General features: G+C 37.3%; 2 protein-coding genes across 16 annotated transcripts in view; one reads left to right on the top strand and one right to left on the bottom strand.

Moving 5' to 3' along the window:
* RPE (ribulose-5-phosphate-3-epimerase) lies at window positions 1–25691 on the top strand. 6 transcript variants are annotated; one of them, XM_064286724.1, is made up of 7 exons: window positions 1–187; window positions 829–848; window positions 5113–5192; window positions 10486–10625; window positions 11018–11152; window positions 11597–11683; window positions 17455–25691. In XM_064286724.1, the coding sequence occupies exons 1-7, from the start codon at window positions 77–79 to the stop codon at window positions 17494–17496; spliced, it is 615 nt and encodes a 204-aa protein (XP_064142794.1). In that variant the 5' UTR covers window positions 1–76; the 3' UTR covers window positions 17497–25691. The 6 variants fall into 6 exon arrangements, with proteins under 6 accessions (XP_064142794.1, XP_023397676.1, XP_023397667.1 ...); XM_023541908.2 differs by lacking the exon at window positions 17455–25691 and adding an exon at window positions 11890–12002 and having other exon boundaries at window positions 2–187; XM_023541899.2 differs by lacking the exon at window positions 17455–25691 and adding an exon at window positions 14296–16218 and having other exon boundaries at window positions 6–187.
* Window positions 10485–26934, bottom strand: part of KANSL1L (KAT8 regulatory NSL complex subunit 1 like) — a 125343-nt gene continuing 108893 nt past the window's right edge. For 8 of the 10 annotated variants that reach the window (XM_023541866.2, XM_023541868.2, XM_023541875.2 and 5 more), the window contains exons 9-15: window positions 25158–25286; window positions 23600–23718; window positions 22883–23007; window positions 21193–21247; window positions 19760–19872; window positions 18450–18618; window positions 10485–17576 (exon numbers count right to left, since the gene is read on the bottom strand). In XM_023541866.2, the coding sequence (XP_023397634.1) occupies window positions 17343–17576; window positions 18450–18618; window positions 19760–19872; window positions 21193–21247; window positions 22883–23007; window positions 23600–23718; window positions 25158–25286 (944 nt within the window). In that variant the 3' untranslated portion in view covers window positions 10485–17342. Of the gene's footprint in view, window positions 17577–18415; window positions 18619–19759; window positions 19873–20586; window positions 20610–21192; window positions 21248–22882; window positions 23008–23599; window positions 23719–25157; window positions 25287–26934 lie in introns of those variants that run through there. The other 2 variants (XM_064286723.1, XM_023541893.2) reach the window with 2 other exon arrangements.

The following is a 26934-nucleotide window of genomic DNA, read 5'->3' as shown; positions in this document are numbered from 1 at the left end:
TGCGAGGCCAATCGGGGCGACGCCTAGGTCTTGCCGGAGCACTCGTAGGGTAACTTCGCTCTTAAGAACGAGCACCATGGCGTCTGGCTGCAAGATTGGCCCGTCCATCCTCAACAGCGACCTGGCCAACTTAGGGGCTGAGTGCCTCCGAATGCTGGACTCCGGGGCCGATTATCTGCACCTGGATGTAATGGACGGGTAACTCCGCGGGGCTCGGGTCGGGGCTGCCGCGCGGGGACGGGATCGGCGCGCCTTTATTGAGCGCCTGTTGGCTGCACGGCGTCGCTTTACCGCGGAGCGCCTCACTGTGAACTCGGTTCTGAGAGGAGGCCTTAGGCGGGAGCCCTGGAGCCTCTGCTTGGAGCGGACCAGCTGCGGAACCCTGGGCTCCGGCTAGAGCCCAAACCCCAGCTCCACCCTTCCCCCTTTGTAACGTGTGGTCTTCTAGTACTTAGGACCCGGAAGCGACCTTAAATCTCAAGGCCATTTCTTTTCATTTTCAGTTGGAGAAACTGAGGCCCAAGGGGTAGGCATGACTTGCCCAAGCTCATATAGCTAGTTAGTGACAAAACGGAGACGATAGACTTGCGTAACGATTAGGAGCTTGGCACTGGGAGAGATGGCCTGGCTTCTGCCACTTGCTGGGCTTTCTTGGGCAAGCCACTTAACCTCATTGAGCTTCAGTTTCATTATTTGAAAAGTGGGAATAATAATAGAACCTACCCCTTGGGCATCTTTGGTAGTGCCTGACATATACTGAATTCTCTACAATTGTTAGCTGTTGTATCATTGCTCACGTTCTGATTTCCCTGTCTATTTTCTCTTCAGGCACCCTGCTCTTCAGGGAGGTCAGTTTTTTGTAAGTAATTTTTAAGCACTGTAGTTATAGCACATAATCGATATTATTTGGAATCAGGATGATAATTTTGTAAGTTGGTTATAAAAGAGGAAACAAGTTTAGAGAAAACAATGAGACTATCAAAATTACACAAGATTGTGGCAGAGTTACAGTTTCCATCTTGGATTTTGAGTTTGCCAAGCATTGTCTTAGCCCCCCTAATCACTGACGATAAAATCAGAAAAGTCATTGCTCTGGGTCAGGATGGGAAAATGCGTTTATTTAATATTAGGTAAACATCTATGTGCATTCAGATTTGCAAAATGATGTTATTTACAAAAGATGATCAGTTACTTCCCTTTCTTTTTAATGTCACTCATACTTCTCTGTGAGTTTTGTCGTCTTTTGTTCTGTCTGATTAAATCTGTTGTTTCTCTTTTGCATTCCACCCAGTTACCTTACCGGACTGCCCAACTGATAGTGACAGAATCTTGACCTTGACCTTAGAGTACTGAGAATTATGTGCTCAATGTGTGAGGTACTAAATAAATTATCCTTCACAAAACCGTGATTTTTCTTAGTTTGCCATCGTCTATAACTCTACTTAAATACTTATTTTGACACCTTTGCTTGATAGCCCTAAACTCTTACCACTATAGTATGTGTATCTCAGGGATGGATAGAGACATTAGGTGTCTGAAGACGGAACGGGCTACATGTCTATGTGTGTAGTTTATTTTACACAGAAAGCAATTTTGTATTTAAGCAAGTCTTGGACGTGTGTGGAGTAAGCAGATCGGTGGGAAAAATAATTTGTTTCAGTTCACCACTCAGGAGTGCTAATGATGACAACACCAAAAGCAAACCTATTGCCCTCAAGTTGATTCTGGCTCACAGCGACCCTTTAGGACAGAGTAGAACTGCCCCATAGTGTTTTCAAGGCTGTGATCTTTATGGAGGTGTACCATTACATCTTTCTCCCAATGAATGGCTGGTGGGTTTGAACTGCCAAACTTTCATTTAGCAGCCAAGCGCTTAAGCACTATACCACCAGAGCTCCTTCCATGATTACGGTAGTAACTGATATTTATGAGCAGGCAACTATTTCTGTTCTAGTGCTTTTTGTAAATTAACTCACACAGCGTTGTGAGGTTGGCATTGTTATTACCACCAGCAGTAGGGAATTGGGCACAGAGAAGTTAAATCACCTGCGCATGGTCTCATAGCTAGAAAATGGTGAAGCCAGGTTTGGAAGCGATGCAAAGCTTGTGTTTCAGAAATTATATGCCTTCCCTGGCCACTGGGCTTATAGAGAACGATTAAGACATTCTTCGTCCTCAGAGAGCAACTAATAATTTATACACTTATTTTTGTTATTTATTTCGTGTCTGTCCTGCTATACAGTAAGTTCCCTGAAAGCAGGGTCTGTCTCTTTTTCTCACCTCTGTATTCTCTACAGATATAAAGCATCATGACAAGCTTAGTTATAATTGGTTGAATAAATCAATGGCTTTGTCTTAACGGAGAACTCTAAGGAGAGACTTTGCTCCCTCTCAGCCTTATGGCAGACCCTGAGCTTATCAAGATAAAGGTTTTTTTTTGTATTGACTTCCCTCCCCATTTTCGTAGAAAGAAAACAGTTTGGAAAAATGAAATCTTGTGTACACAATTTAAAAACTTCTCTTTTAATATTCACACCTTTTTGAGGTAGGGCCTGTTTTTATTGCCCTTTGCAAAGGAAGAAATCAGTTAGGGAGGTTCAGGCCCTTTCCCAGTGTCCCACTAGGAGAGGGAGAGCCTGGCCCAGCAGACGCCAGTGCCCTTAAGCAACATTTTCCAATGTCTCCTGGGCCAGGTGTGGACTCCCTTTTCAAGGTGGCTGACCACAGCTTCCCTCCCTTTCCAGTATTGGCTTCATGGTTCTCTTTTTCACGGCCCCTTTAAAAATTTTGGAAACCTCAGTGGCAAAGCGGTTAAGAGCTATGGCTGCTAACCAAAATCACAGCAGTTCAGATCTACCAGGCGCTCCTTGGAAACCCAATACCCAAAACCAAACCCACTGTGGTCGAGTCAATTCTGACTCATAGCGACCCTATGGCACAGAGTAGAACTGCCTCGTAGAGTTTCCAAGGAGCACCTGGAGGATTTGAACTGCCAACCTCTTGGTTAGCAGCCATAGCACTTAACCGCTACACCACAAGGGGGAAACCCTATAGGGCAGTTCTGCTCTGTCCTGTAGGGTTACTACGAGTCAGAATGAACTCGAGGGCAGTGGGGTTTTTTTGGTTTTTTTTTTAATTAAAAATTTTATCCACCATTAAACTTAGTTTGAATGTGCTAAATTTCTAGCATGCTCCTCCCACCCCTACAAACCAAACCCACTGCTCTTGAATCAATTCCGACTCATAGCACCCTATAGAACAGGCTAGAACTGCCCCATGGCACGATTAGTCACATAATTTGGGGTCAGTAGTTTTAAATGATACGCTTCAACTTCTGTTTCTCAATAAGGTAAAAGTATTTCTTTTATTCTTATCTCAGCGTATGGTTATTGTATTTTTATTTTCATGATACAAGAAACGGACATCAAGACAACAAAACCAATTACTTCCAAAGCCATGTAGCAGATTAAAAGAATAGCAAGTGGGTCTTCTACCCACCAACAATTGTACTGTGTAACAGTAGGGTCACGAATTCTGGTGAGTCATTAGCTGTCTCTGCCATTTCTCACCAATGACGTTGTAAACTCTCTGGGGCAAACCAGAACTCTAGCTTATCTCTTTATAAAATACAGTACTCTTGGAAGCACCCAGAGAGATTTTGTTAAATACTTAAGTGAACTAGTGATATAACAGTGTTACAGTGATATAACAGAGAAGATATTGAAGTTGTCAAGAATTTCATTTTATTTGGATGCACAATCAACACCCATGGAAATAGCAGTCAGGAAATCAATTGATGTATTGCATTGGGCACATCTGCTGCAAAAGACCTCTTTGAAGTGTTAAAAAGCAAAAATGACACTTTGAGGACCAAGGTGAGCCTGACCCAAGCGATGGTGTTTTCATTTGCCTCATATGCATGTGAAAGCTGTACAGTGAACAAGGCAGATCGAGAAAGAATTGATGCCTTTGAAGTATGGTATTGGCAAAGAATATTGAATATGCTGTGGATTGCCAAAAGAATGAACAAATCTGTTTTGGAAGAAGTACAGCCAGAATGCTTCTTAGAAGTGAGGATGGCGAGACTTTGTCTCATGTACTTTGGACATGTTATCAGTAGGGACAAGTCCCAGGAGAAGAACGTCATGCTTGGTAAAGTAGAGGGTCAGCTTAAAAGAGGAAGACCCTGAATGAGATGATTGACCCGTGGCTGCAGCAGTTGGCTTAAACAGCTATGATGGTGAGGATAGCACAGGACCTGGCAGTGTTTGGTTCTGTTGTATGTAGGGTTGCTATGAGTTAGAGCAGCCTGGATGGCTCCTAACAACAGTGATCAACTGAGATGGCTCCTGACAAAAGGATCAACTGAGTAGGTTCAGGGCTTTAAGTACTTTGTGTCTGATATCAGGCTAACCTAATTTGTATCCTGCCTCCACAAATTAACTAGGTAACTTAAGCAAGTTATTCTTGTATTCCGTTCAAATGAGGAATCTAACAGTGTGTACCTTATAAGGCTATTGTGGAGATTAAATGAAGTGAACTACAGTGCCTACCTCTCAGTAGAAGGTAGCCATTATTAATAGTAAACACATCAAGATTTTTTATTGATGATTTTTTAAGTTTAAATAAAATGTCAGTTAGTGCCCTGTGATAGATGTGGATTAGAAATAACTGCAGGTAGCCTGTGACAGGCTAGGATTCAAGAGACCTTTTGTCAGAGCCCAGAACTTACTAACTAGCGTGTGACTTGGGCAAGTCATGTAACTTGGAGTTTTTTTATTTTGTCATCTTCCCATTTCTACCTGTCATGGGTTGTGAATTATAAAGTTAAATTGTTGTATAGAAGTATCTGGTGTTATTGTGATATGTTGAAATATCAAGGAGCTATTACTTGGTAAAATTGAAATCCAGGTATTTTTAGTATTGTTTTATACTGACGGTGCTGAGTATTAAATTGAAAAATATTGCAACCCCAGACAGTTCCCCCGACTCCACCCCATGTCAGAATATGTATACTAGTCACGTGGGCCACCTGGACATAAATGAAGTATGATAGAAATGCAGAGACTGAATTCAAAACATTTTCAGAGTAAGATTTTGCTTGTCTTGTAGGCATTTTGTTCCCAACATCACCTTTGGTCATCCTGTGGTAGAAAGCCTCCGAAAGCAGCTAGGCCAGGACCCTTTCTTTGGTAAGTTGGTGTTATGCCATCTGAAGCTGAATGTGTGGCTCCAGTAAAGGAAAAGTGGATGGTTCATTTCTTAACTTCCAGCTTCATCTTTACCCTCTTTTACTCCCTTCCTCAGCCCTCCCTCAGAGCTTCATTGGCCTGATTCCTGTTTAGCAAGCCAAGCTCTTTGAGACCTCAAACCAAAACCAAACCCTGTGCTGTGGAGTCAATTCATAGCGACCCTCAGGGCCCTTGAATTTACTTGCTAATCCCTTTGCCTGGAAAGCTCTTTAGACTTGGCTGGCTCTGCTTCCCCGTCTGCCTTAGATCATTTGTCCTTTCCTCAGAGAAAAAGCAAACCCATTGCCAGGGAATCAGTTGTGACTCATAGTGACCGTATAGGACCAAGTAGAACTGCCCCATAGAGTGGCTGGTGAATTCAAACTGCCAACTTTTTGGCTAGCAGCTGAGCTGTTAAGCACTGTACCACCAAGGCTTTCTAATATCCTATCCTAAATTAACCCTTCTTCACTTATTATATCACCTTGTTGTTTTTCTTAGAACTTCCTTCAACCTGAAAGTACTCCTATCAGACTGTAAACTCCGTGAGGGCAGAGATGTAGTCCACCGTGTTTGCTGTGGCTTTCCTGGAGCCGAGCATGCACGTGGCTGGGTGCAGTGTCGTCATTAAATAAATTTATGGATCAGTGAGCGGTCTGTGGTTTAGCAGCCGTTTATTTCACTCAGACGAGGTGGAGAGCTTTCTGCAGATGAAGCCTACATGCTCCACCCCGGGATCGTGGGATAATGTGAATTAAGACATTTTAGGTCTTAATTCAGACTGTCTTCACGTGGAACATAGATTCAGTTATTTTTTTAACTAAGTCAAAAGCACATAGATTTGTTAATTGTTTTTAAACTAAGTTAGCAATGTCTCAGTAAATCTCTTAAAAGAAATGTAACCAATTTTTGTAAATGTGTGTTTTTATGTAGCTCTTGGAACTTAGTAAAATTAGATTTTTTTTTTTTTAATATTAGGATATTGTAGACCAACTTTATGAAGGACTTTAGCTGCACTGTTCTGTACGATAGCCACTAACCACATGTGGCTGTTTAAATTTGATTAGAACTTAAATTCAGTGTCTCAGTCACATTAGCCACATTTCAGCTTCTTAGTAGCTTGTATTGTACAGTGCAGCTATAGAACATTTTCATCGTTGCAGAAAGTTCTTTTGGACAGCCTTTTTAGGACCCATCTGCTTTACCACACCAGAGAAATGTACACTGTCACCTCATTTATGACATGAGGAAGCAGTGTTCCACCACGTGAAATTTCCAAATAATAATACAGTTTTCTGTTTATCTAAATATATTTTTTAAACCTCATTTTGAAAATTTTCTAAAATAAATTTCTTGGTCCTTTAATCCCCATCTACCAGATGTCATGGTTTTCTGTGAACTTAAGTTGTTCTCAGACTGTCAGAGGTGGGTGAAGTAAACATCTGCACAGTCCTCTTCTGGCTTTCTTGTTTTGGATTTTTTTTTTTTTAATTATGCATTGGAAGCCCTGGTGACGTAGTGGTTAAGTGCTACGGCTGCCAACCTAAAGGTCAGCAGTTCAAATCTGCCAGGTGCTCCTTGGAAACCCTATGGGGCAGTTCTACTCTGTCCTATAGGGTTGCTATGAGTCAGAATCGAATCAACAGCAATGGGTTTGTTTTTTTTTTATTTCTTATTTTCTCTCCCTTTAGTTGGCTCACATCTCACTACTGTCTGTCTCCTCCTATCAGTGCCTCTCCTCTCACCAGCCTTACTGCCGCCACTGCACACACTCTGCTGTTTCTTCCTGTCTCTTGTTTATTTGCTGATAAACTTCCTAATCAGTCTTTCTAGGATTGAGTCTAAAATAAAGATGGACTGCATATGCATCAGTATTTGGGTTGATAGGGAAAAGTGTGTTCTTGCTGTTACCTAAATCTGTGGTCCTCAAGAATGTTCTGAGAATGCATACCTATGTTCATTGCTCCTTTATTCACAGTAGCAAATAAATGGAAGCAACTGAAGTACCCATCAAGGGGTGAACAGATAAGCAAATTGTGGTACTTACATACAGTGGAACTACACAACCATAAAGAATGATGAGTCCATGAAACGTAACGTTGGTGTACATGGAGGGCATAATGCTAAGTGAAATAAGTCGAGCATATAAGAACAAGTATTGTGCAATTCCTCTATTATAAGAAGACAGAGGTACACAGAGAGAGACCAGTGTTCATTGGTGGTTACCTGCGTGGGGGGAATTATGCGTTAGATCATAGAGACTTGTTTTTGGTGTTGGGAGGAGTGGCACTGAGTGTGGATGTAGTGAGCACAGCAAACAAATGTAAAAGTGAGTTAGCACATGTGGATGGATATAGGCATATTGATATGTGGGTAGGTACAGGTGTGTACATAAGTGAGAACAGAAGTATGTATAAAAAAAAATTTTTTTATAGATATGTATAAATACAAATATGTGGGTGCAGACACATACATTCATTGAAGACACAAATACCGATATACTTCACATAACCAAATACCTTCCAAGATTGGTTTCCTTGTTTGAAAGTTTAGGATCATAGTCTCATGGGACAACTCAAGTCAATTGGCATAACGTTCATAAAAATCATGGTTTGCATCTAGTGAAGTGAGTAGCATCTGGGGTCTTAAAAGCTTGTGAGTGGCCATCTAAGACACAACTACTAGTCTGTACTCACCAGGAGCAAAACAGTGAGAAGGTAACAAAAGCTTAGGGACGAAGCAAATCTACACGAGCCACGACCTCATCTACCCTGAGACTAGAAGAACTAGATGGTGCCCAGTACCACCACTGACCATTCTGATCAGGGTCACAACAGGTGGTCCCTGGATAAAATGGGAGAAAAATGTGGAGCAGAACTCAAATTCTTAAAAAAAAAAAAAGCCAGACAGAGGAATCCCTGGGACTTTTGCCCTGAGACACCCTTTAAATCTAGAACCAAGCCTGTCCCCTGACATCACCTTTTAGCGAAATAGAAGAGTGGCACACAAAATAAAGAATATTACCTGTAACATCAGTGCTGTCCTTAAAAACTATCTGTATGAGACCAAAAGGTCAACAGTTACTTAAAAGCAAAGACAAGAAGATAAGAGGGCAAGGAAACTAAGAGTACTCTAAATGGAACAAACCGAACACAAAGAAGATATTGACATATTGTGATAAATGTAATCAATGTCACTGAACAATTTGTGCAGAAATTTTGAAATGGGGACCTGACTTCTGTAACCTTTCACCAAAAACTCAATAAATTTTTTTTTTTTTTTTTTTAAAGAATGTTCTGAGAACCTGTGAAAGGCCTTCAGACCTTTCCAGGTGCTCCATGAGGACAAAACTATTTTCATAATACTAATACATTATTTTTATATTATATTATTATTGTCATTATTTGTAATGACAAATGGTGTAAAAGGGTGATTAAATCTGCTGATGCCTTAGCCGAATCATGGCAGTGGTACTAAATCGTCATCATTGTAGTCTTCGCTGCCTAATGAAGCAGTCCTGGGACACCGTTTTGACTTGAAAGAATGGGTATTTTACTGACATTTTCTTTACAGTGAACTAAGTTAGCCTGTTACTTCAAGGGAGAAAACAGTTTGTCAGAACTTCTGGAAAACTTGCATCTTCCATCATGAATGTGACAGCTTCCCAGTACTTATAGCTTTTCTGATGTGATCTTTAGTGCAGTTAACAAATGTGATTTGGGGTAGGATATGATGAGGTGTCTCACCATTTAGAAGATCTGCAGAGCTCAGTGAACCAGTACTGAAAAAGGCCCTTTTGAGGTGTAATTTAGACAAATGGATTTTAACATAACAGTGATTATCACTGATTGGGTTTACAGATTCCACTTCACAGCTAACTTTTTAAAACTACCACTTGTTAAGCTTTGGTATAGAACCAAAGAGTACCCACATTTATCTAAAAGGCTGTTAAAGAAGTAGTCCCTCCTTTTCCGTGTACCTCTCTCCTCCCTTCATTAAAATACAGCATATTTAATGCAGAGCAGACATGAGAACCGAGGTGTCTTCTGGTAGGCCAGACACTAGAGACTTTCAAAAATGTAAAGCAGTACTGCTCTCATAATAACGTTTAATAGATTTGTTTATTGTTATTGTAAATGAGTTAAATAAATCAAAAAAACTAAACCTGTTATCATCCAATCGATTCCCACTCACAGCAACCCTATAGAGCAGAGTAGAACTTCCCATGGTGTTTCCAATACCGTAAATCTATACGAAAGCAGACTGCCACATCTTTCTCCCATGAAACGGATGGTGGGTTTGAACCACTGACCTTTTGATTAACAGCTAGGCATTTAACCACTGTACCACCAGGGCTCTTTTTATGCATTAAATATATATTTTAAAATTTCTTAGCTTTAATTTCTAATATGTATTATTAAATATAACCCACATCAGCAAAAGCTTTTTGGGATCTTTAATAATTTTTAAAAGTGTAAAGGAAGCCTGAGACTAGAACATTTGAGAACCCCCGATCTTGATACGCTAACTACAAGCAAGTTTGCTGACCCATTAACTCCCTAAACATTGTGGAACTTCTTCAGAGAGGGTTGTTGGAGGTTGCTGCCTGCTAGAGATTAAGGATGACTTAACAGTCTAGTAACCTAAGGAATGAGTAAACTAAATACTTTAAACCAAATTGAATTTTCCTTGTTTATAATACAAAATAAACTTAGAAATTATGAACCAAAATAAAACTTAGCTCTAATACAAAGAAACATGACGTGGCAAATAGAAAACATTTTTTAAAAATAAAATTTTACCTATTTAAGTATATTCTAATTTAGTTATTTTGCTAGCTTAGAAATATAAAATTTAATCTTGGCTTTGTTAGACAAGAGGTATACTTCCTTTCCCTGATATTTTTCAAAGCCTTATCACGTTTTATAATCTTAGTTTAGTTCTGGAATACTAAAGGTTTTTGTTCTGTTTAATATAGCTTGGCTAGGTCAGAAATGTGCTGCTTCTAGCAACAATAAAAAAAAACTTACACATCACCGTATGATTTTTGTGGGAACGCTTTTCTCGTAAGTATCTAACCAATACTTTGTCTTCAAGATAAAGGGAAGCAAAATCAGTAAGTATAACTGTTTAATAATTATTTTGATGTTGTAAGAGTTTTATATCTCAGATAATAATTACAGGCCATCTTCGATAATATGGCCCAGATATTTTCCTGTCAGTAATATTTAGGAGTCGTGTCTTTTCTTTCCAGACATGCACATGATGGTGTCCAGGCCGGAACAGTGGGTAAAGCCAATGGCTGTAGCAGGGGCCAATCAATACACCTTTCATCTTGAGGCTACTGAGAACCCAGGGGCTTTGATTAAAGACATTCGGGAGAATGGGATGAAGGTAAGAAGTCATTGTTGATGGTAATAGTGTATATTCTTTACTTTCAGAGTTTGGAAAATTTGGTAAAAGGCAGGAAGTGATAAAGGTAGCAGAGGCCTGACCTAAGCTATTCTTTAGCAGTGAAGTCAGAGTTTAAATATGACTTACCTGTCAGGTAGGATTTACTTATTCCACTAATGTTTTCTAAAAGTTACTGCCTTTTGAAACATTTGAATTTGATAGCCTTACTGGCATTTTGTCTTTAAGGTTATGATCTGAACAATTAAGCATTCTTTTTATGTCTTCAATTTATGTATTCTTTAAGAAGAGAGTTTTTCTATTGGGCCTGATATATCACGATCTATAATATGGAAATAATTGTTCATTAGATGGCAAATTTGCCTCTCTCATAGGTTGGTCTCGCCATCAAACCAGGAACTACAGTTGAGTATTTGGCACCATGGGCTAATCAGATAGATATGGCCTTGGTTATGACAGTGGAACCTGGATTTGGAGGGCAGAAATTCATGGAAGACATGATGCCAAAGGTAAAAAAAAAAGTATTTGATTCTGAGTGAGGCTTTTATTGTATATGGTGGAGGTTTTGGAAATCAAAAAAGGTATTTCATCTTTATCATGAAATTTTCTTTCACGACCATTATCTGTAATCTTTAGATCTCTGGGGAGTTTTCATGAATATTGAAGCTTTTGTTTTTGTCTTGTTTCTATGAGGTATATTCTCTGCCAACTGTGACAAGTTAAGTGCTATTTGCCAAACAGAACAAAGGTTGCTTTTATAAAGCTTAATTTCTTTTGGGACATTAAAAAGCAAGTTTACCCCAATAATACTTTGTATTACCATAAAGTTATTACGTGAGACATTTGAGCATATTTTAGTGGTTAATATTGGCTCTTTGATTTTCTGTTCATTTGGTTGTTTTTTCCCCTACCTGTTCACTTTAGGAATCACTTATTTCCTCATGTATGTCTAGGTTCACTGGTTGAGGACCCAGTTCCCGTCTTTGGACATAGAGGTCGATGGTGGAGTAGGTCCTGATACTGTCCATAAGTGTGCAGAGGTGAGACTGCTCCTCAGCTGTGACCCAGACCCATTGCCTATTCAGTGTATTGTCTAGGACGTTGTCTTTTAGGCCAAAGACATTTCCTACATTGAGTTTCTTTCTTAGGAAAGTATTTTTTGTTCAAATGCAGAAATAGGGTGAAAAAGAGAAGTCCCAATTATCTCAGCAGTACTGAATAAAGTTTTTTTTTTTTTTAATTAAAGATATGCTGAATGCCAGCCCTTTGGAAGATCATTAAGCTTAAGTTCCAGGACCTTGGAATGAGAAATTTTTCCAAAATAGGGAAAGACAAGATACCTGCTTGACAAGGGGGAAAAAGAAATCTGAATTCACCTAACTACCGTGTTATTCTGAAGAATTTAGGTGCATTAGTTACGTATTTGTCCCTTGTAAGAACCGACTAGCACTATTTTAGATGAAAATTTAGGCCTGATCTCTGGATACCCCTGTTGCCTCATTCTATGTAGAGCCTCTCTTCAGCTTGCTCAGCTAGCTTGGTTAAGCTCCTGAGCTTCATAAGAAGACACCAGTCCTTCCAGTAGCACTGCGGGTGATGAAAACTCAGCAACATAGCCTGTCTGCACCTCCAGGTTCTTGTAAAACTGCCACGCTTTTCTGCTTGATGCTTATCAAAAGCTTGGCTATGATAAATATTAGTGGAGGAGGAGCTGGCCAGACAATGAGCATATACCCTTTTGATCCTTTGTAGAATTGCTTTTTACTGAGCTGTGCTTTACCATGCTCAAATTACAGGTCATGGTAAGTGGTAAGCCTATAAAGCTCATTTTCTGTGGGGAATGTTGTTGGAGATGTAGTCCACTGTGTCATACAGTGATAGTGCCTCATGGGAGAAATTTTCCTCAGCTTCAGTGCTTCTAGTCGTCCTCTCTGCCCCCCTTCCTTCTGGCAGTCAGTCACATAACAGATTGGGTTTCCCTTGAGTCTAGTTCCTAGGAAGCACAGAGCTAAATTTGGGGCCATCTTACTTGCTTTTGTCTTTGATTTCTTTGCTTCCATATTTGAAAAAAATCATCTTGAAATTTAAGCTACCTTAAAACCATTCTGGAATGTGATGAAACCTAAAGATACATGCTATTTTTTCTAGCAGCAAAATGAAAAGCTACATATTTAAATTTAGTGGTATATTTTATGGTAGTTTCATGTTTTAGTGAGAATTGACCGTTCAGACTATCTGCAAGTTCATATACATAAATCAAAGATTAAAACATAACCATTTTCATTTTTTAAGTAGCCAGGGGCACTGGTATATAGTGGAAATACCTTTATAGAATTGAGGATTAAAGATTTTTAAACCTTGTTAACTAAATGTGGTAGACTGGATTACCAAAAAGGTCATTGATTTTTTAGACACATTTAAATATAATTTCATACCCTCATAAGCTAAGCACATTTTTTTTCACATTAAAAAACAATATTTTATAGGGTTTTCACAGTAGATAAGGTTCCCATTCAACAGTTTTTACACAAATTGTTTAGTGACATTGGTTGTGTTCAAAATGCATGAACGTTCTCATTGATTCAGTTCTGGTTGTTCCATTTCCAGTAATCTAGTTTCCCTGCCCCCTTACCTTCTCATCTTTGCTTTAAAGTAATTGTTGACCATTTGGTCTCGTAGAGGTCATTTTTTAAAGGGGCACAGTACTCATGGATGATATTCTCTATTTTGTGAGCTAATCTATTTAGCTAAAAGGTGACCTCAGGGTACAGTTTTGGTTCAAGGTTTAAAAAGTATTTCGGGGGCAGTAGTCTTGGGGAGTTCTCTAGTCTCAACTGGTCCAGTAAGTTTGGGTTTTTTAAGAATTTGAGGTTCTGATCCGCATTTTTCTCCCATTCCGTCAGGATCCATCAATTTTGGCAGTGATCAGAATGATTATAGTAGTAGCCTGGCACCATCCTCTAGTTCTTCTGGTCTCAGGGTAGATGAGGCTGTGGTTCGTGTAGACAATCCTGTAGACCAGTTTCTTGTCTGAATCTTGCGTTTCCTTCTTTCTCTTTTGCTCTATACAAGTAGAGACAGATAGTTGTATCTTAGATGGCCGCTTGCAAGCTTTTAAGACCTCAGACACTACTCACCAGGCTGGTATGTAGAACTTAAACTTTATGAACTGTATTATATCAATTGACTGAGTTGGCCCATGAGACTACGGTCCTAAGCCATCAAACCCAGAAAACCAATCCTGCAAGATGTTATGTCTAAGAAGTATCTGTAACTGTACACCCTTTGTGCTTTATTATATATTTGAATGTATATGTACATACATGTACATAAACCTGTATAGATATACATATACATACCTACACATATGTATGCATACACACATCCATTTTTCAGTTATTGCTGTTGTAAATTCATATACATATGCATACCTACACATGTGTATGCATACACACATCCATTTTTCAGTTATTGCTGTTGTAAATTCTTTCTTCATTGAACTAGATTACTTAAGTATTCTGTTCATCTCAAAGCAGCTTTTGTATAATTACAGACTGACAGATGGAAGGGTAGAAACTCCAGTCTAGGAATTCTGTTTTAGGCTCTTCTGTGTCTTCCTTTGAGGCGTAACCTAAGTGTTTACTTCTTCCAGGCAGGAGCTAACATGATTGTATCTGGCAGTGCCATTATGAGGAGTGAAGACCCCCGATCTGTGATCAACTTGTTAAGAAATGTTTGCTCAGAAGCTGCTCAGAAACGTTGTCTTGATCGATGAGACCTCAAGCAGCCCAGTGTTTCTGCTCATGAAATCTCCTTTTTACTGGAAAACAAGACTATTGACTACCAAATCATATCACAGTTTAGGCAGTGCTGCTTTTCTGAGCAATTATTCATTCCAGTGACTAAAATCTATAGTGCAGAATGTTCCAAGAGGGTAGAAATTGGTGTGTATATTATATCTACATTTTTAGTAATAGAATTTAAAGATTGGTATGGTGAATACCCTGTTTTTACTGGGAGACTTGATTTTTATAAAGAGTAAAAATATGGCTGTATTAAAGTTATAAAACAATGTCTTAATGCCAAAGGCGGCGTATCAGCTACTATGAAAAAAAGATTTTTTCTGTATTTCTTGCAAGAATTTTCTCTTATTTCTCAGCTGTTTTGCAAAAGCAAAGGAAGTCGTTATGTTTCTCCTGTTCCGTGTCATTTGTGATTTGTGTATATGCTTGATAATATGACTAAAATAGGATTTATAAAAATTCTATGTTTAGATTTAGCTGGGATGAGATCCGATATTCTTTTGTCTAAAATATCTTTCACTTTTCACCATATACTTGATGCCTAAAAACTATAAAGAAAGAAGGTATGAAGTCCAGGCGTTTTCAGGCAGTCTGTGTTCTGTTCTAGAACGTAAGTACAGATTTAATCAGGGCGTTTTCTCTGCTAGCTTTTCTTGAGGTGCAGATTATTCAGCAATTTTCTTTTTTTAATCTCATCTACCATTGTTAAGGAGTTGTCTTTGAGTAGAAAGGAAAAGTAAAGCCTATGTAAGTTACAAAGTACTTCGATAAAATCTCATTAAATCTACTAAGTACTCCTATGAATAGTAGGACAGGTATTTTGTCCCCATTTAAAAAATGAAGAAACTAAAGCTCAGCAACAAGTCAGTACCCTGGAGAGGATCCAGTAGGGAATAGGATTTCTAGTCTGTACCCCTACAAATGGAGCCCCTCGGAGGCAGGCTAGGCAAAGGAAGCTTCTTTTACTTAACATTGTCTTATTTTCGGTCTGGCAGAACTAGATAGCTGCGAATATTCTGGAACTACAGATACTGGCCCCAAGGGTTTTTGTTTTTCTCCCCCCCAAGACAGACCAAGAGAGCTAAGCGATAGTGTGCAGAGTTAATTCATGAACATTTTTCATACCTGTGCTCCAAGTTATACTTAGAAAACAGATAACATGTCAAAGACTTCATTCTTATGTTCTTGCTGTGTAAAAAAATATGCAAGAAATAACAGGACCAGTGTCATTAAACTTCTTTAGATTAATATGAATTTTGAGAAATAAGGTATGAAGAGTAAGAATGTTAATACTTAGAAAAAAAAGAATGTTAATACTTAAGCACAGACTAGACCTTGCTTGTTTTTTTCTAACACTACTACATAAATTTTTGTTTAATGTGTGCTTTTATTTTGGCTTAGGAAAAGGTGGTGCCATGAATAGGTGGTGTTTTAATCAAGTCAGACAACACAAGGTATATAGAAATAACTTTTAATTAAAAAACTTACATAGAAGATTATAATATCAGACATGACAGAAAGATTCGAGTTTGCCTGGACAACTTGGGTTTGCCCGGCTTTCGTTTTCGTCTTTAAAAATAAATGTACAATGAAACTACAAGCAGAAGATTGTCAGTATTGAAATTTCAATATTTTTTCCCTTTAAAGGGACCAGTATAATTTAGTGTCAAATCCCATACAGATTATGCTAGCTGGCTAGGATTGTCAGTTAGATTGTCAGTTATATGGGTACAACAACTCAAATAACTTTTTTTTTTTTTTTTACATAAAAAGTGATTCATATAAATTGCCCTCAACTTTCACATAGAAAAAAGGGTGTAATAGCTTCAGAAGGAATTTCTCTAATATACACTTTTCAGTGTCCCATACTGAAGTAGTATCCTTTGAAACTTTCTAATTCTCACACTAGGATACAAGTACAAACAGATGTTTATTTGAATAACTATGGCAAGGAATGACCAAATAACTTGAAATAACAATATTTTTTATTTTATACCTATACAACTTTCCTGTTTGTTCTTTTTAAACTAGTGTTTTCTCTCCATGAGATACATCACAGTTTTTAGGGCACAGTGAGAGGTAAAATAAAGTAAAACTTAAAGTTGAGTTTTCTAAGATGTGATAGCTTTTAAAATGCATCAATGTTTAACTCTACTTGGCTTGGCTTATTCTGTTAGGAGTGAAGAGAAAGTAGCCTGTGGTTAGTCAACAGAAATCAGTGATTTCAAATAAATGAGTATTATCTGGTATAGGAATTTCCATAAATGATGTCTACTTTTGGTTAAACATTAAAAAATAGTCAAGATTTTCAGGTGTCAGTGGAAACCTGTTCTTCATAATGCAGCTTACATTTCATGGGGTAATTTATACATGCATTTTCAAGTGGTTTGGGTTACTGCCAGTGTTTTTAAAAAAAAATACATTGAGTGTGTGAGTATATATGTGTATATATTCTATACACACGTGTATATTCTAATGTATTTCAGAGGCAATTTTTAATCAATTCCCATGTGTATAGAGAAAAAACAGCTGTTGTTTCACTCGTAGGTATGTGTGCGTATATGTGTGTGTGTATGTAATCTTAAAAATTATTTACCCGGTAATGTGATTTGACATCAAATCACAGCAGTTAATTTCTTGGTGCTAGGTATTTGCATGGCAAATGCAAATGCCAGCACTTGTCTATGGGTGGAAAGCTAGTTATTCCAGTGGCTCAAGAAGGGAAAAAACCTATCTTGCCTCTTTCATAAACAGCATAAAAGAGTAATACATGCAGTACATGCTCTCATTCTGGAGCTGTGACTGGGAGGCGTGGGGGCTGAGAACAGGACTTTTTTTTTTTTTTAATCCTGTTTTCCCTTTAGTTACATAGTTTTCTTAATCACCATATTCCCTGTCACCTGTTTTTTTTAACATTAACAAGTCCTAAACCAAAGGTTTTGTACTCTTCCATTCCATCTACTGACTCCTTTTTTGGATGGTGGCCGTTGTCTGGTGCACTCGTACAGAAGACTTCACCATGGAAAGTTGTGCCTGACTTTTCAGTCTGATCATTTTTTTCATCCTGGCATATTAAGGCTGCTGTGTCTTCATCCTTCAGCGGAAAAGCCCTTCGTTCCCACCACAAAGACTGAAAGGGAAAACATTTCAGTTAAGTTTCTACTATTTGTTTTATTTAAATTTACTTATCAAGTCATCTGTAAATGTTAGTCTTATAATAACTATTGTTCTGTTCTTTTACTGCATAAATGTACAAATGCATGGATCTAAATAGCAACTCAAAATGGGATGTACAGGGAATAGTTTAGCAACCTTTGGGAGTTATTTTTTATCTCAGCCTCTGCCAAGAGGATCCGCTGCCATGGGGCACTGGTCTTCATTTTCAGCCTATAAGCGCTGTGGGAAAGCCCCATAAAAGTATTTTTAAGTTTGATCTTCTGTTCCTACTTCAGTATCTCCATTTCTATCCCGGACACCTACTGACATTTCCTTCCCTAAACTTTCGCCAGCTTGCCTATCAATTTCTGTAGTCTCCACTCTCTCCATTCTAGACATGGTTCTTCTCTTCCATCAGCTAATTATGAAAAGTACATGACTTTAGGAATGCAGTGTTAGAAAACACTCCGTGAGGTTAGAACTGGATCTAGGGGGAGGCATGTAAAAATCTTATGAGGAAGAGGAGAAAAAGCAGCTAACATTTACTATGATTCTGTTTATCATATTTGTTTCATAAGTAAACTTTCACAGAATCCCCATTCCGTAATAATTAGGTGAGTAGGTGGAAGTTTGTGTGGGCACCTTACATAGGGAGACAGTGTTTGTAGTTACTGGTGGAACTATAACGCAGGACTGTACATCCTGATGCTAACCCAGCATTCTGTACCAGATTGTCTTACTGAATTTATGTAACGATGCATCCTTAATTTTCAATAAGCAATTTCTAGAACAAGTTAAAAAAAAAAGTTAAAAGGTAAGTAAGTGGTTTAACTAGTTATGTACTTACCTTGGCTTCTTGACTTTCATTTAATGAAGGGGAGCCAAGTGCACAGGGATCATGACTTTCTGAAGGAATCTCAGGAGAACTCTGAGCAGCACAGTGCTGCCCACTACTGAAGTCAGTGGTGTATTCTTTCCAAAGCAAGTCCTGTCCTTCAGCATTTTTACTGAAAGCTCTAACAAAATCAAGAAAATAGGCATCTGTTATTTCTTGAAATCAAGAAAATAGGCATCTGTTATTTCTTGAGGACTTAAGATTTTATGAACCCAAGTCAAGTTCACTTGGTAGCCTTTCTTCCTTTAGCAGCTCTGCCCAAAATATTTTTAAAAATTCATATGCTGATCTTCCTAATGCTATTATTTTCATATCTCAAAAGCTTAAATATTACTTTATGAAATCCTCTGCCAAATTATGATAGTGGTTTGTTTTGTTTTTTGTTTGTTTTCATCTGTTTTTTAGGAAGACAAGAAAGGGCAATTACTTGACCCTTAGAGTCTTTGAGTTCTCATGATGTTCTCTGATCACTGTAATGTCACCCATGAGGACTCAGTTCACATTTTCCTCTGTACTTCTGGAAAGTTGTATCTCTGGAATGTGGGGAAAGATGAAAATTGAATCTTGTGTGTTAATTAAGGTAACTTTTAGAATAATGGATCTATACAGCAAATCTGGATATCCAGATACCGAAACAGAGAAATGTGTCTTAATGATACTTATTATTTAAGAGATTCCCCTTACCTTAAGTGACTACCAGACTGCACATGATTTTGCATTTTTAGGTTTGGTTATATTAAAGATAATCAAATATAAATATAAACCCACTCTTTTTTTGGAGTGGGTTTATCTCTGTCTTTCTCAAAATTGTCATTTCAGGGATTCTTTCAAATATATAATTATTAACTGTGTCTTTATGATTTATTCTCCCTTCCCTCAATCTATTTGTGTTTCTCAAGGTATTTTAGGCTGTTTACTTTTTAGATTGGGCAAGTTTCTCGAGAAAAAAAAATTTAATAAAAACATCTTTGAAGTATTTATGTTAAAACAGATTACCCTCTACTATTCCTGGGGCTGACAGTGAACGTAAGAAATAGATTGAAATAAAATACAGAAATTCATTTCATCATTATGTAATTAGACTGGATATATTTTTAATATAAGTTCAGTCTATGCATTGTTTCACCTCCAGTGCACAAGTAGCTGATATTTTGCATGATTATGTTTTCCCCCTTTTTAGTGGCCTCCCTCAGAATTCATGCAGAATATTTATCACTCTGTATGGATACCACGGTTTTGGGTTTCAGTTTTTTAACACCTGCCTGCTGTTTCTCCTCTGCCACTTGCTTTGCTCCCACAGTGACCACCTGGCCTGCTCTCTCTCTTCATATGTTCTGTGTCTTAGGGAGAAGACTTCGTCGGAAAGATCTTCTATCTGGAATTAGAAATAAAAATTGACTGTTGCTTTTATTAGAAACATTGTAAGAAATGAGATTAGTTTATAAATAGTTCCTTATTAACAGAACGTTAGAAAACTTTAAAATACATGTAATCTTTCTAAGCTGAGGGAAAAAATGGTAGTTACAAGATTGTGTCCAACTTCTGAAAAGAGGAAGTTGAAAATTTCTAAAAACTTTTTACTTTTGGGCTATATTTGAAGATTTACCTAGATTACAAATAGGTTCACTGTGCCACAGCTTGCTTAAAGTACTATTCTCGATGCTTTGTTCATTCAGCAGTTTTTACTCATTGCCCGTTATGGACCACACACTATTAACATCAAAAGAAAGTATAACTGGTAACTGTGACTGTGAAAGATAAATCAGAATTTAATGAATGATTTAGCTGTCCTAACCTGGACAACTGCTTTGATTATCGTGTTTAGGAATTTGGATTTTTTGACAGGGGTTATTCTGAAACAGACATGAATAGGGTGGCATTAAAAGGTAAATTTTGGAGGCTGACAAAACGTAACCATAGGGTATATTTTGTTTATAGAAAGATTGTTACCTGACAGAATCAAAGAGTCTTCTACATAATGCTGCTTCTAGAACCTATCACTTTGGCATTTGTTTAGGTATACAGTGTTTTTCCCTCCATTGTTCTTGCCTTAATGTAAGTTTTACCCATACAGTCTAAAATCCCTTACCTGCAATTCCAAAATTCAAAAATCTGAAAAAAACAAGTTTTTTAAAATTCATTTGGTGACATACACTGACCTGAAATGAGGCGAGGCTATTTTTAGTCTTACCATGCTGTAACTATTTCTCACTATAGAAACATTAATGTTTGATTACGGCAATGAGATACCCTATGAGTGTTAGATGACATATGCACCACATTAATTTTCTAAAGTCCAGAAAATTTCAAATTCAAAAACAATATGCATCAAGATTTTGAATATGACATTGTAGACCTGAATACTAATTAAGACAGACTCAGAAGAAAATACAACTGAGAATGAATATTGACGTTCACATAAATTCAGTGTCTCAACAGCTTACATAAAACAAATGGTTTATTTTGCTTTTCCTTATTCTTCCCATATATTTATACATTATCATCTTAGCAGTCAAATTTGCACAAAAGCATTACTTTTCTTGTGAAACTAATATCCTTTTTGGAGAGCTTTCTTTTCATAAGTGAAAAAAATCTGTAGATGTTAAGGATCTCATAATTCCCTTGTGCTCATTCAGTCTCAAATTAGCAGGTGTCATTAATGTGTAATTATCCAATTAACTGGAAGGCAACTTACCTCTTCTTCACCTAAAGTGTAATCATCCAAAGGCTGAAGAACAACCATCCTCCAGCTGTTGAAAACAGAAACCAATTTCAAATAGCTTTATTAATCTGTGTAAATTTAGCAGTTCTCTAAGCACAGCTAAATGCAGTAGTGTTTTCTTGGGACTTCTATAATTCAAATGGTTGTCTTTAAAAAAAAAAAAAATACAGTTCTTTTTAAAAGAAAAAGTTATGAGAAATGCACAAGGAGAAGAGGAGGCTTTCTTTTTGGCCTTACAATCAACAGGCTCTTCTGCACATATGCATTTTATATCTACTAGACTAATTTTGAATTAAGTAGTAGAATGCTGGTAAACTGCCTCAGCAAAAAAAAAAAAAAAAAAAAAAGGCCCTGATTTGTAGCATTTGCCAATTTATTTGGTGTAAAAACTCTCACTATGGCCTTTTTCAGACTACCAACAGTTTAACATCTGGCTCACAGAATTCCTCTCTATGTAACAGTCAGCCCTGCTATGAGCCAGTTCCAGCATACCAAACAGTGTTGCTACAGAACATCACAACCACAAATGTTATTCCTTATTTATGCAGACTACATCAACAGATTATCTTTAGGAGCTCTCATAATATTGCATAGAGTATTAAGAGTTCTCTTAATACCTCATAAAGTTATGAAATTAGCTAGAAAAGAGATGGGTAAGAAAGAATTACTGCAGTTGTCTCCCAGCTCATGTCTCTGCTTCCAACCTCTTCTGTCTCTTACTTCATAGTGCCAGATTCATATTCTGAAACTACCTTCACCATTGCTAAAAAAAAATTGACTAGCTTCACTGCTGATAGGGAGCAGATTTGTGTATGATATTCAAGGACCTCCACAGTCTGGTTCTAATGTTTCCAGCCTTTCCTCTTTTTATTACTATTCACAAAACCTCAATCTCTGGCTGAGCCTCGTGCATGTGTCTCTATGCCTTGTTCTAGTCCACTTCCTATGTGCGTACCCTCCTACCTTCCAGACTTTCCTACTCTGGTCCTTACTGATCTCCTTTGAACTCATCTTCCTATTTAATGTGTTTATTGCTGACTTGGCAAGACATCGAAATGTTTGTGTTATACTGTAAATACCTCATGCAAAAGTAGTAGCTTTCTTTGAATTCTTTTTGCAACCATGCACAAACCTCCGTCTTTAAGGGCAAGGATTGTTTGTTGCCATAGTTATTTACATCCGTAAATTCACTTTTAGTATCATATACATAATAAAACCAACCAAACCTGTTGCCTTTCAGTCAACTCCAACTCATAGTGACCCTGTAGAACAGAGTAGAACTGCCCCATAGGGTTTCCAAGAAGTGGCTTGTGGATTCAGTCTGCCAACCTTTTTGGTTAGCAGCTAAGCTCTTAACCACTGAGCCATACATACAATAGATACCTAAATATCATAGAGTGAAAAAAAACTAGGAGCGTTAAAGTCAGTCTATGAATTCCTAATTCTTAATGAGAACTGAGATGTGAAGTTGTGATACCGTGTGGCACTATTTCTTCACCATTAATAATGTAAAGGTTTTTTTTTTTCCACCATTTTTGGTCCGTGGTTATTTATACAAGTGGGAGAGGAAAGAGGGGCATCCTCTTTTATTACAAACTAAAATTCTAACATCACTCTGAAATTTTAAGGAAGGAAGGAAGACAACAGATGTAAGTATACATACCTTGGAGTAAGTATTTCCTTATATTGGAGTTTCTCCAACTTAGCTGGGGCGACTAATGACATGGGAATTACAATGTTATCTATGTCATAAGAGCTCTCACTTCTCAGTCTCCGTCTTGCAGTATTCTGCAAAACAGGATTGCAGTCGTTCTAGAGAGTAGCTTGTATAGTTACCTGTGATGATACTCTCCTTTCATGAGTTATGTATGTAAAGACAGTTTTGTAAATATACTGTTAATACAAATCTGGCTATAACATATTAAGAGAAACAAGAAAGCATACCTGTCTTCAATAAACCAAAAGAATCTCTTTTGATAGGTATGTAATGTATACTTGTGGGTGTACACACACACAGGCCTGTTTTCAAGACTATAAAAAAATGCAAATACCTTAAGATTCTATCAAAAAAAAGGTTAACATAAAGCACCCTAACTGCCAATAAAATGGTCATTTAACAAATTCACTTTTTATTAGGAAAGGCCGTGAAGTATGTTTTAGTGAGTCATTTAGGAAAGACTACTGTCTTCATTTATGTGTTCCTCGTCCCTGAATTTCATTCTGTCCTTCCTAAACACTCCTACCTTTCAACCACTCTACTCCCTGGCCAGATGACAGAAAAAACAGAAGGAGACAAGTTTGAATTCTTTTTAATCAGCTGGTTTTAAAGTTCAACATACAAAAAAAAATTTTATAGCTCAACATACAGAAAAAAACCTACTTGTGATGATGAAGTCTGGGTTCTTGATATAACGTTGACATTAGTAACAGCAGTAAAATTACTATGGGATCCTGGTTCTGTGCGTTGAAAAGCAAATTCTTCAAATCTACTTCTTTCTCCTACCATGGAAAGAACCATTGAGAATGTCATACATTAAATGTGACTGATAGGTTTCATTCGACGGCACTGGGTTTGTTTGGGATGGGTTTCATTAGAATTTTCCTAATTTAGGTGACAAGTGATTCATTTTTTTTTAATTAATATATCAGAAAAAAATTAAGGAAATAAGAACTTCACTCATGGTCCCATCATAATTATCTGATACTCTTTCTTATCCTCTCATTTTTTTTTTTTTCTTTTCATTATCTTTGACTTTCTCTTCTACCTTCTGGAGATTTCTGACCATTTTATTGATTTTTTTTTACTGGTAGAGCACTATTTGCTGAAAGTTCTTATTCTCTGGTGTCCATTTTTATAGCATTCTGTTTTTGTTTCATGGATTAAATTTTTCTTACTGAAGATACTGATTAAAAGTTTACTTCTATTCTCTATTATCTCCTTCAACTCCCCTCCCCCTCCCTTTTTATTATTTTGGTCCCTTTTTGTGTGTATATTTATATAGTATTCACTTATTGCCCTTATTTTACTTTAGTACGGACCTTAAAAATACCTTCCTATATAGTGTAAATAACATTATTACATACATAATACCCAGTCCGTATTCACATTTTTCCTATTTAAAAAAAGTCCTTTTAATGGCTAGTTTGTTCAAATCAGGACCTACACATTGAAACTTGTTATTGTCTGAATTTCTTATAATCTAGAATAGTCCTCTTTCATGACAGCAACTCATTAAAGCAACTGATCAGATGTCCTGCCCTTTGGGAGTTGCCCAGTTAATTCCTTATAGTATGCCATTTCACTTGTTCTTCTATCCCTGTGTTTCCGTCAAACTGGAAGTCAGATCTAAAGTCTCAATTTAAGTGAAACACTATATCTTAAAAAATAGGTGATGTATATTTCATAATACATCTTATTAGGAGACACAGATACTTTAAAAAGTATGGAAACCTCTGGACATTGGTGGGACTTTAATTTTGTAAGTGATTAGTACTGATTATCAAGTATGACTTGATCTGTTGTGGGATTTCTAGAGAGAATAGAGATAAATGTGTTCATATCACTATACAACTACAGTCTAGTACATCTTGGGCATAATATTTTCTAATATATATTTGATATTACATCTGGAGAATACCTGAGTAATGTATATAGTGTTAGATCTACTGAACAAGAACCAAAACATATAATTTGCTATTTAATATTATATCTTGCCAGTTTTTTTTTTTTTATATCATTGTTTGCAGTAGTTATGGCAATTGTCCTTCCCAAATCTCCACAACAAACCCCACTTATGAGTCTAGAATACAACCATGGAGGCTGAATCCTATCCAGAAGGATAGCTAGCAAAAGATAACTCTGGTCAGGGAACACAGGAAGGAAATACTTAATTGCCATGATTTTTAGCACTAATGAGCATATTCTCTTTTTAACCTACCTAATGCCGTTTCACTCAAGTGTCTTTTCTTTCTTCCCTGTAACAGTTGTGCAGAAGATTCTGACTTTATTTGAGGCTTACATGTAGGTGAATATCCATTTCTCCATTGATGCAGAGAAGTACTACATACTTAAATAAAAAGAAATACGAAGTTTTAGTTCCTTAACACAAATAGATGATGAACATGTTAATCTGTTTTACTTATTACATTGCCAAATTTTAAGATACCAGTTCAACATGACATATACTGAAATAAATGCTTAAGCACTACAACGGGAAACTTAATTCAGCCAGGATAGGATTCCTTAAAAACATCCTCAGGAAGTTTGTAACTCTTCCTATATTTATTATTTGAAGGAGATGTAAAGAGGTGGTGATCTGTTCTCAAAGTCTTCCAAATTATCAAACTTTATATAGAGTTAGAATTGGTTGAGATCTGTTAATTTTGGCTAAACACAATCTGAATCCTTAAGTTAACTCCTGCTTACCCTTAAATATGGAAATAATTCAGGACAAAGTAAGATTCTACAGGGTCACAACAACTGGAACTCTTTGAAAGCAAGAACCAGATTTCATCCACTTTCAACAGCCTAGCACCAACCATCCTTTCACTTTTTTTAAAGAATGAATTTAAGTCACTTAACATCTCTGTGCCTCAGTTGCCTCATCTGTAAAACAGAGATTACCCCAGGCATTCGGGTTATGAAGATTAAACGAGTTAATTCTTGTGAATGTCATTAGAAGGGTGTCTGACATAATCAAGTGGTCAATAAATATCAGGTGTCAATTTCATGACTACTATTGTCTACCTGAACCCCATATATCCAGTATTCGATTAATAACTAAATTGGCTTCTTTTTTTAAGGGTTTGGAGATGTAGAAAGAAATAGAAAAAGAGATGCCTAAGCTGAAGTGCCAAACTCTCACCAACACTGAAATAAAGAGCATGGCCTACCATCAGTGACTAGGATTCTGGTTTCAAGATGACAAAGCTCTCTAAAAATGATAGAAAAGGTTTTTATACGTCAACATTTGCCCATATATATCCACATTTGCAAGGGAAAAAGGGAACTGGCGAGTAGAGTGAAATTTCTGAGGAATCTCTGAAAGACTGAAACCATGTGGAATTTGAAGGGGAAACCTGGAGCAAGAAGCACATGGAAAAATACTGCCACAAAGTGTGTGATCAACGCCAAGGGTGCTCTTCACCTAGAGAGAGATGGAGCAGGACAATTATCTGGAGTAGCTGATAGGACAACTACACCCCAGCCATGCTACTTGATGAGGTTATCTGTCTCAACAGATGACATTTATCTGAGAGTTTAGGGCAGAGAAATGGATGGGCTGGAGAAAGAGGGCAAATGCCCAAGTGCCTCACCTTGAAACATGGCCTGTTCATCCCTAATATCCTCTGAAAATAGTGTAGAGTTTAAATTACTCCTCCGATCAAGAGGATCCCATATGTAGCAGTGGTTAACAGGGACTATCAACTTTAAAGATGAATACACAAGAGTCCAAAAATTTAAGGAAAACCAACACCACAAAACAAGGAATGTACAAACAACAAATGAGAGAACCATCTCAAGAGTTAGTTACAGGAACATTCACAGAATACACATTAACAGGTCTTTAGTATTACCAAGAAATAGGGGAAAGGCCCCTTTACAAAGATCTAAGAAATGGAAAATATATTGAAATTTAAAAACAAAATAATCGGGCTCAATAGTAGAATGGACTCAGCTGAAAATCAAAATCAGTAAGCTGGAAGAGGAATTCC

The sequence above is a fragment of the Loxodonta africana genome, chromosome 6 (genome assembly GCF_030014295.1).
Source record: "Loxodonta africana isolate mLoxAfr1 chromosome 6, mLoxAfr1.hap2, whole genome shotgun sequence".
NCBI classification, from domain to species: domain Eukaryota; kingdom Metazoa; phylum Chordata; class Mammalia; order Proboscidea; family Elephantidae; genus Loxodonta; species Loxodonta africana.
Note: the sequence above shows the minus strand (reverse complement) of the source record. Positions and strands in the feature narration are given on the sequence as shown.

Bases quoted from the DNA above. Each gene is read 5' to 3' on its own strand.
- RPE (XM_023541899.2), top strand. From the start codon at position 77: ATGGCGTCTGGCTGCAAGATTGGCCCGTCCATCCTCAACAGCGACCTG. The intron at 188-828 runs GTAATGGACGGG...TTTTCTCTTCAG, and splicing joins CCGATTATCTGCACCTGGAT to GCACCCTGCTCTTCAGGGAG. The intron at 11,684-14,295 runs GTGAGACTGCTC...TACTTCTTCCAG, and splicing joins CTGTCCATAAGTGTGCAGAG to GCAGGAGCTAACATGATTGT.